Source organism: Micromys minutus, assembly GCF_963924665.1.
Source record: "Micromys minutus genome assembly, chromosome: 1".
NCBI classification, from domain to species: domain Eukaryota; kingdom Metazoa; phylum Chordata; class Mammalia; order Rodentia; family Muridae; genus Micromys; species Micromys minutus.
In genome coordinates, this window is record NC_137969.1 from 84,092,279 (window position 1) to 84,101,896 (window position 9,618).

At 39.8% G+C, this 9,618-nt stretch overlaps 1 protein-coding gene across 3 annotated transcripts in view; it reads left to right on the plus strand.

Annotated features, from left to right (window-relative positions):
- Positions 1-9,618, plus strand: part of RALGPS2 (Ral GEF with PH domain and SH3 binding motif 2) — a gene marked incomplete at its 5' end in the record, with an annotated part of 98,206 nt that overhangs the window by 30,707 nt on the left and 57,881 nt on the right. For all 3 annotated transcript variants that reach the window (XM_080909788.1, XM_080909789.1, XM_080909790.1), the window contains one exon: positions 4,242-4,368. In XM_080909788.1, the coding sequence (XP_080765914.1) occupies positions 4,242-4,368 (127 nt within the window). The remainder of the gene's footprint in view (positions 1-4,241; positions 4,369-9,618) is intronic.

A 9,618-nucleotide genomic window follows, 5' to 3' on the forward strand; every position in this document is an offset into this window, starting at 1 on the left:
TCGTGAGCAGGTTTACCTCACGTGTTTGCCACAGGTACAGAGAACTGATCCCTAAGAGTCCCGTCTCGAGTCAGGACTGTCGCTGTGACGGTCTGTGCCCGCTGGTGTGGAGCGTAGAAACAATCCAGAGGAAAGTTTTAAATCCTGACAGTGGAGCTTAATGAGGCAGTTCTGAGATGAGCTTATGAGGTCAGAGGCTGCTCACTTTACACTAAAGAGCAGGCTGTGTTATGTTCATGCCTTGAGACTTCACAGGAGGCTGAGTTTGCTGCTAGTGCAGTAATCTAGCAGAGGAAATTTCATTATTTTTAGGCAATGACATAGGTACTCAGGAACAAAAGGCAGAACAGAAAAAAATTTAAGACTTGCAGTTTTGTTAAGGTAGAACTCAAAGAGGATGTAATATTGCTAAAAAAGATTTAGCAGTATTAAAAACAAACCAAATACTGTGCACCTGTTGTAAAAGGGCCTTTGAGGATGTCTTAAAAACCAAGACCTCACTCATGATAAGTTCAGACTTTTTGTTTAAAAACTAGAACTCTAGGGGAATTACTTTTGATGGATTCTTCTGTCACTTCCCTAGGGCACTTTTTCATGCTCAGTCACACAGGCATGCAGAGGCTGTTGCAGCCGTGGGTCATGGAGTCCTAGTGCAGATCATACTAGTGGGAAACGTTGGTGGTGTCCATGAGCAGAAGGCAAGAGTGGTAGGGTCATGGAAGCTTCCACCAGCATTTCAAGCAAATCTTTAGTGTCCTGACAATATAACCAAATAACATTAGAATCTCTGCATATGTACCCTAAAATTGAAGTTCGTGGAGTTGTGAGAATGAACCTAAAGATGCAGTGGTGACCCCAGAAAATGAGATGATAGGAGTGTAGAGCACAGCTGAGAGCTTGCTCAGCAGAGTAGCATGTGGACTACTGTGAGCAAGGCCATATGGGTGAGCCTGTCCAAGCTATCTGAGACTGACCATAGCATCATTCCCCTGGACCTTGGATGGATAGCTGCAGGACTGAATGTTTGCCCTGCTGGGTTTGCCTCCCTTGGTCCATCCCTTCCTTACTGTTTCCCTTTCTTTGCTTTTAGACTGAATCTTTTACTCTGTGCTAGAGTGTTTTGGAAGTCTGTTGCTTTACCATCATCATTTTTAAAGACTCTCACAGTTAAGAATTCACCTTGAGGGCCCATGAGATGGCTCAGTGGTTGGGAATGCTGGCTGCTCTTCCAGAGGACCCAGGCTCAATTCCCAGTACCCATGTGCCAGCTCACACGTATGTAGAGTTGTGACTCCACTTCCAGAGAATCCAGCGCTCTGACACAGGCACACATGCAGGGAAAGCTTCAGTACACATGGAATAAAAATAAATAAAAAATTAAAAAGAAAAAAGAATTCACCTTGAGTTTCAGAGATATTTATCCTCACTGTTGAGACTTCCTTCTTCGTTATTTTAGAGTAGACACCAACCTTTGGGCAGACTGTTTCAGTGCGGATCCTAAACGTCTCCAAAGTCTGATAGGTTAAATGTTTACAACAGGTAGTGGTCGAACTTTTAGAGACTGCACCTCTCTGTGTAGTCCTGGCTGTCCTGGAGCTCATTATGTAGAATGTAGACCATGGTGGCCTTCAATTCATAGATATCCTCCTGCCCCTGCCTCCCAAGTGCTAGGATCACAGACATGTACCACCACACCCAGATTGGTGTGTGTGTATGTATGTAAATACTGTTTAAAATAGGTTTACTAAGTCAGCTGAACATATTAATTTACAAAAATTTATATTTGGGATAATTTCAAAGTATCATTTACAAATACCATTAGACCGCAAATATGGTTAGGAAGGTAAAGAAAGCCCTTCCCGGGCAAGCATAAGGCCAGATTTTGGATCACCATACCCACGTGTGTGTTGAGAAGATGGGAATACCTGTCTGTGTCCCAGCACATGAGGGGCTGAGATGGGGGATTCCTGGAGCAAAAAGGCTAGTCAGGGCAAGCAAGAGACCCCGTCTCAGTATATAATGTCAGTGGTGAAATTATAGTGAAATGAAAGAAGTATACATTTATACACACACACATTCACATACACACGCACATACATGAATAGAACAAACCAAGAGCCCAGAAATAAATTTGCAGCCATTTTGACAGTGTTTATTAACACATGTTAAGAAAGGATAGTATCTTCAAATGACTGAGAAAACTGGATATTAATTTTTTTTAATTATTTTATTTTATGTGCATTGGTGTTTGAGGGTTCAGAGTCTCTGAACTGAAGTTGCAGGCATGAGCTGCCATGTGGTTGCTGGGAATTAAACTCGGGACTCTGGGAGAGCAGCCAGTGCTCCTCACCATTGAGCCATCTCTCAAGCCCCTGCATATTACATTTAAAAGAATAAAATTGAACACTACAGCCACAGGACAAAAATGAATGCCAAAAGGATTAAAGAATTAATTGTAAGATTGAAAACTGTAAAACTACAAGAAGAAAATGTATTTCTAAACAGTTACATTTTGAATAGGATTCTCAAAGTGTAGCTAACAAAAGTGAAAGTGGACAAATGAAGTGATTCTGTCAAACCGGAAAGCCTGCCTGTACAACAAAGACAAGAGAAAGGACGTGCTCTGTGAGACGAGAAGATATTTGCCCAGATAATAAGGAATTCAGCCAGTGCAGTAGCAAGAAAATAAATCATTTAAAAATGATCAAAATATCTGTACAGATGATTTTGCAAAGAATGTACTCAAATAACCAGTAGGTATATGGGAGATGTTCAATCCCACTAATGATCAGGGTAGTGCAAGCCCAAACTACAGTGAGGAATCACCTCACCTGCTAGGATGCTTGCTACCTGAAAGATAAGAAGTCACAGTGGTGCACGAGTCAACCAGAAAAGGAATTGTGCACAGCAGTGCTGTGAAGGAAAGAGGTGCAGCCGTGGTAGAAACAGAAGGAGAACTGCACTGGTAGCAACAGAGGGAGCATTTGTCAGGTGGGGGAACTGGAAAATGTCTGTTGTCTTGTGGTAGATGCAGCATTTAGTTTTATAGAATATATTTGAGATCTAAAGTACAAGCCTAGTAACCGTAGGTAATAATTTTATATTATATACTAGAAGAAAATCTGAATAGAACCCAGAAAGATCGTGCTGTAGATCTCCAACATAGGACAAGGAATGTATTATAAATATGGTGTTAGGGTGTCTGCTGTTGTGATAATACACCAGGACCAGAATCCTGGGGAGGAAAGGGTTTTACTTCATTGTAGTTTTCAGGTCAGGCTCCGTCATTGAGGGAACCCCAAGTGGGAATCTGGAGACAGGCACCGAAGCAGAGGCCCTGGAGAAATGTTGCTTACCAGCTTGCTGGATGTAGTTTCTTGACAACTGAAGGCTTCCTGCCACATTCCACTCTACCCACATCAGTCATCAATCAAGAAAATGGACCACAGACTTGTACAGGCCACAGAATACTAATGGATTAAGTCTTAGAATGGTCTGTTATCAGAACCAGTCTCTGAGACCCCAGAAACAGAAACAGCATTTATTAATACATTCTTCTACATGCTAACCATGTGCCTGGCTGTTTCTGTCTACTCTAAATAAATACACAAACATTTGTTAACCTTAAAGAAGAATTAGATGAGAATTTTCTAAGTGAAGTGTTTGCTAGTGCACAGAGAGCTAATATTTTAAGATGTGATAAAAAGTCAAGTCTTACTGTGTTGAGACAAAATAGTATCTTCAGAGGTTTACAAAAAGAAAAATGTTGTCCACAGTCTTTGGTATGATTATAGAACAGAGCATAAGTAACCAGAAGCTTTCAGTTAGATTGTGGGTACTAAGGTTGCTTGTTTCTTATCTCCTTGGATCATTTGTAGTAATCTTTTGATGACTTCTGAGGAGGTAGTTAATAAAAATGTTTGGGCATTTGAGCTAAATGTATACACATAATTTTAAATTTGATAAAGACAACAAAATTGCTTAATTATATAAGTAGTAAAGATAAATAATGTGTTATAGCTCACTAGGTTCATTTATGTGCATATAAAGGTGAATTTATAGATACTTCGAGTTATAAATACATGTGTCTGAATCTTTTATGTTCTGTCACAGTGAAATTAAAGGAAGTATAATTTTGAAATTAAAGTCCAGATTTATAGTAAGTAAAACTTTTATTTAGATCTTTGTTACAGTGGGATGGAACTTGTAATAACTTAGGCTTGTTTCTGTTTGCTTTTTAGTTACTAAGTCGAAAAGACAAAACTACCTTTGAAAAATTGGAATACGTAATGAGCAAAGAAGACAATTACAAAAGACTCCGAGACTATATAAGCAGCTTAAAGATGACTCCCTGTATCCCCTACCTAGGTGAGTGAGGCTGCTGTGTCTTCATTGTTTGTGGTTGTTGCTTTTCCTCAACTAGTCATCTTGAGGAAATGCAAAGTAATTTTAAAAGTGCATGTGTCACATTTTTAAGCTGAGAATGATCAGGTAAAGAAGTATTTCCCTTGTTGCCTGAAATGTTTTTCATAATAACCTAGCCTTTTCTTCAGGTTTTCATAGAATGTAACAGTAACTCAGAAATGGGCCATGTGGTAGATGATAATGGTTTAACTATTTCAGTAATGCTTTTAAGGACTGAAACAAACAATGCCTTCTTGTGGAACTTAATATATGAAATGAAGATATTGATCTAAGCCGTTAGGCAGTGTGACTTCTGAGGAGTGATTTCAACTATTACTGGGATTGCTGTTTGCCTAATGAACCATTTAAGTGTGGAAATTTAGCATAGTTATATGGCAGATTTGTATTTATTATTTGGTTAAGAATTTGTCTTATAGAGCTTACAGTATTAATAGGTTCCAAAGACTATTTAAATGTCACAGTTTTTTTTTAACAAAATATGCATAATGTTTTGTTGAGCCCCAAATAAACTGTACTTTTAAATTTGTATGTAAATTAAAGATGGAAAATGCTGCAGATGATACCTACCTAAGATACATCAAAATAAGCTGGTTTGACTGAGCATTTGTTTCTTGTACTCTTCTCTACCGTTCATGTAGTTACCTACAGCAGACTTCAGGAGAGCAGTTCTGAGAATAATCATAGGCATGTCACTTGTTTTGGCTACTTCGTTGTCTCCTTTGAGTCTTTGTTAGTGACTAAAAGGCGGACTCAAAGGGTGGTACATACGCATCCATCCTTCAGAGAGCACCAGTCTTAGGATAGAGAAAACTTGACTAATTACAATATTGTGAGATGTCCTAGGACCCATGGATCTGCATTTCTCCTTGTCACTGGGGTGTCACGAAGCCTCTCAGGAAGGCAAAACACAGAGGCACTAGGCTATGTTTCTTTGGGCTTACAGGACACGTGGACACGCTGCACAAGGGAAGCGAAACATAGCCTAAGATAGAGGCCCCAGCTCATGTTTCTCTTAGTGAAAAATAGCACAGGCTGGGACTGAGGCTGGAGGTTCTCAAACTCCTGAGTACCTAGATGCCAGTGGGAACTGCAGAGTTGAGAACAGGGCCCTTGGGCCTAAGATGAGCCTGGGGTGAGGGGTATTGGGGTTATCTGGCTTAGCTGGGAGAGTGCCAGGAGATGAGGGGCCTTCTGCAGGAGACTTAGGCATAGCTTTGTATGATAAAGGCTTCCCCCAAGGTGGTCCTTGATAGAGGAGACAGTCTTCGCTTGTCCGAACTGTTTCTTCATGGTGGAAAAGAATGCATAGGACTTACTCAGGGTGGACCAGAGATTAAATACCTTTTGCTGGAGGGGATGCCCAGGAAGATATGCTTATTGACTAAACTCTGGGCACCAATCTATATACCTCATTAGCATAGAGAACTCTAGGTTCTGTGCTATGTGAACAGTTGTCATGGTCCTTGTAAACAGGTACTGTGGTCACATGCTCCAGGACAGGAACCAGGTCCAGAACAGATTCACGTGCTTACCATTCTCAATTATGAGATTTGCTGGGGCTCCTTAATCAGCTCAACCTTACCAATTTTTCTGTCTGGTGACAGAGTTCCACGTGCCCTACACTCTGGTGGCATAGAGATGTATTTCACACCCTACTGACGGCATAAGTAACCCAAAGCATTTTGTAGTTAGTGACTACCGCATTGTTGGTCTTTTGTTGTTGTTGTTGTTGTTACAATCATGACTTATCTCTGCCCATATTTAGGAATGTAATTTGGGGGAAAGAAAATAAAGGAGCTTTTAAAACCTTGTCTTTGTGATCTGTAAGGGCATTAAACCCTTTGTTATATGGGATCATTAGGCTGAGAATTGATGACCCTTGGTTCTAAGAAAGCTTTACTATACTTGATCTTCTGTGTTTAGATTTTAATCTATTCTTTTTGAGTCAGATAACGCCTTTAATCCACCTACTTCAAAATTGAGAACCAAGGGCCCTAGAGTGGAAGTGGGACTTAGAGTTCTAAAACTCATTTATGATACCCACAGTCTGATAGCTCTATCTAGTATGCTCCAGTTATACCTGCTAAGCCCACTAACTCAACAATGTACTCATTCCTCAGGGAATTTTTTTTTTTTTGGTATTGAATGTCATAATTAATTACCTTCTAGGAAGATTTTAATTAGGAATGAGAAAACTGACAAGTTGATCTTTATGCTATGCTTTCCAGCTCAAGGATCTTTGTTCTACATCGTTTCTTAGTGGAAACATAGTACAGAAGTTAAAGCTGTGTGTATACATATATGTTTGTGTGTGCACAATGGTGCATATCCACGAACCTCTATGTGCAAAGAGAAAAAGAAGGGACGTTGTTGAGCAGAATCTGAAAAGGTTTCTGTTAGAGACGACTCGTTTCTCCCTGTCTTAGGACCTGAAGCACTGTCATTCCTTTGGGTTAAAGCAGACAAGGCAAAACTCTCACAGTGAAGGTGTTAGTTTCTAGAACATATCAGAACTGTTATCTTTTCTATATGTTCCCTTTACTTTTCTCTGTCACCATTCTTTTGACTTTCCAAAGCAAAAGGACCCTCTGTTGCTCAGTATGACGTCGTCTCTCTTCTCACCCATGTTACAATGAACATCCTATAAGTTGTCTTCTGTGTACTTCTCAGACTTCATCTTAGTTTTGCGACTAAAATACTGGTTATTTTTGCTCTTGGAAATTCTCCACAGTTGCTCTTGGCCTACCTCGTAAACCTCTGGATTTTGTTTTGTTGATTGCGCTATCTGTGTCTCTGTCTCTGTCTCTCTCTCTCTCAAATATGTAGTCATATAAAGATACTTGTCTAATTTTTTTGAACTGTACTCTTGAGTACAATAGAGTGATCTCAGGATTTGTCATATTATTTAATAACTCCTCTCCAAGTTGGGCCTGTGTGTCTGTCTACTTAATTTTTAGAAACTAAAGTACCAACCTGAGATACGTATACTGACTCTTAGTTGAACATATGCTTACATGAACGCTTCCTCCTTCCTGCAGAGTGATCCCCATCTCATCTTCTGTGTTAGTTCCTTATTAATCTCATTCGTACACCATTCTGTGCTGCTGCCCATTACAAAAGGGAGCAGTTCAGTAGATAGTTTTGTTGAGAGCCTCACCCGGTAACTCTGGCTGGCCATGAGCCCACAGAGCTCTCCCTGCCTCTGCCTGGTACAGAAGGTGTGTCCCATCACACCCTGCCAGTGCATAGTTGTTTGTCCAACTAATGACATGGTGTCTTTCCAGCTTCCCCACTGTTCACCAGTGTTGTTTTACTCTGTTTTGGTTTGTGAATATTTAATCACTCAGCTCTACAGCCTGCGATTTTTGTTCAGTGCTTCAGCCGACACCAGCATTGACTCAGCCCTGTGCTCGCTGTTAGATGCATAACGAGAAATAAGGTAGACTTTGTCCCTCCCTTGTGAATTTAATAGGACTTAAATATAAACCTACATTGTTACATTTTGCCTCTTCCCCCTGTTCTGTCTCCTGTTTTCTGTAGGAAAGTGAGCTAGATATATCTAAGAACTAAAAACCAAAGGGACATTGAATCTTAAGGATGAATGCATGTCAGGACAAAAAGACAAGAGGATCATGAGTTTGAGGCCAGTCTGGGTTACAGAGCAAGGCCTGCGTTTAAAAAAAAAAAAAAAAAAGAGTAGTTGAGAATTGGCATGGTTCTGTTGAGACTGTATATTTAAGCACATACTGATTTTATGTGTTAGTAGACTTCTTATGGTTCAGCCCTGCTTTGTTCTGTGAGGAACACCCATTCTAGAATGAGAAGATATGGACCATTTGACATAAACACGTGGCAGACTTGACAAATGAAACTTGTCATAGAAGCAGTTACAACTCAGTTTACTTTCCATCTTGAAAATTGTTCTTTTCTGATAGGAACAGTTTTGTTCAGCTTAATCTATCAAAGCATACCTACTTTGCTTAGCTTTGTTTTGTTTTTAAGTTTGTTTGTGTGCCTGTGCTTGTGTGCACACTCTCCTTGAATATAGATGTACATTTGAGAATGGCAGGTTATCGGATCCCTTGGACTAAGTTAGGACATTTCCAGATGCCCAACTTGTCCCAGATGCTAGCATCCAAATTCCCATCCTTAACCACTGAGCCACCTCTCCAGCCCTTAGACTTGGTTCTCTTAAGAAAATATTGAAGTAAGCCTTATATGACTTACTGACTACTTAGTTTACATTATAGACAAATGGTTCAGTTTTGTTTGTTTGTTTTTATTTCAGATCTATGGTATTAACATGTGTTGAAGGAGTTGATTTATGTTCTATACTGGTGTTTCAGTATAGAATCTTACCCATGGGAAATAGACTTAGAACAGCTTCCAGAACAACAAGCTCTTAAAAGATTGTACAATTGATGGGACAGAATTCATTGAAGATGTCTGAAAGCAAATTCTCATTTCACTGACTTTTCATATTCAGTTTTCACAATGCTTCCCTTTCTCCTGTTTGTCTGTAGAGGTTCTTAGAGAAAGGATGTCATCAACCAAAAGGATCTGTAGTGCATAGAGAAAGGGTAATCACAGAACAGCTGTTTGCTAACAGAGGCATTAGAAAGCACTAGTGTGTTGGGGCTGTGTTGGCGGCTGTCAGTGTCAGCAAGCTTAGTCCTGCCACACAGTCCTGAACCCATATCAAGGTGGAAAAGAGAACCACGCCCTCACTTCTGTAGGAACACAGAACACACATGTCCACACACAACACACCAGGCACACACAAGCTAATAATGCATTTTTAATACTAGAAAACATTAAAAGTTGATAATTAAAACCAATCATTCATTGTAAGATTTTTCTAAAGGAGTGTTAGGGATTTATATATAATGAGATTCTTCCATATTGCCAAAAGTAATTGAACATGGACTACATTTCAGAAGTTTCTTGGCACTCTACTCCTCCCTTAAAAATGGACTCTTCTGTTGGTTTGCATTTAAGGTAAAAAAGTGGGAAAATGTTCAGTTGGACAATATAGTAAAAAAAAAAATCTTAAAACAAGGATGCAGTTTGTGTAGAGAGGGATCGTTTGGCAAATGTCAAGGAAACTTTTGTTTTATGTGAGAGTTGTTGCTTTAAATATGAAAACCATTAGCAGCATTCATTTGTCCTTGTCACTGGAGAGCAGTCTTAAGG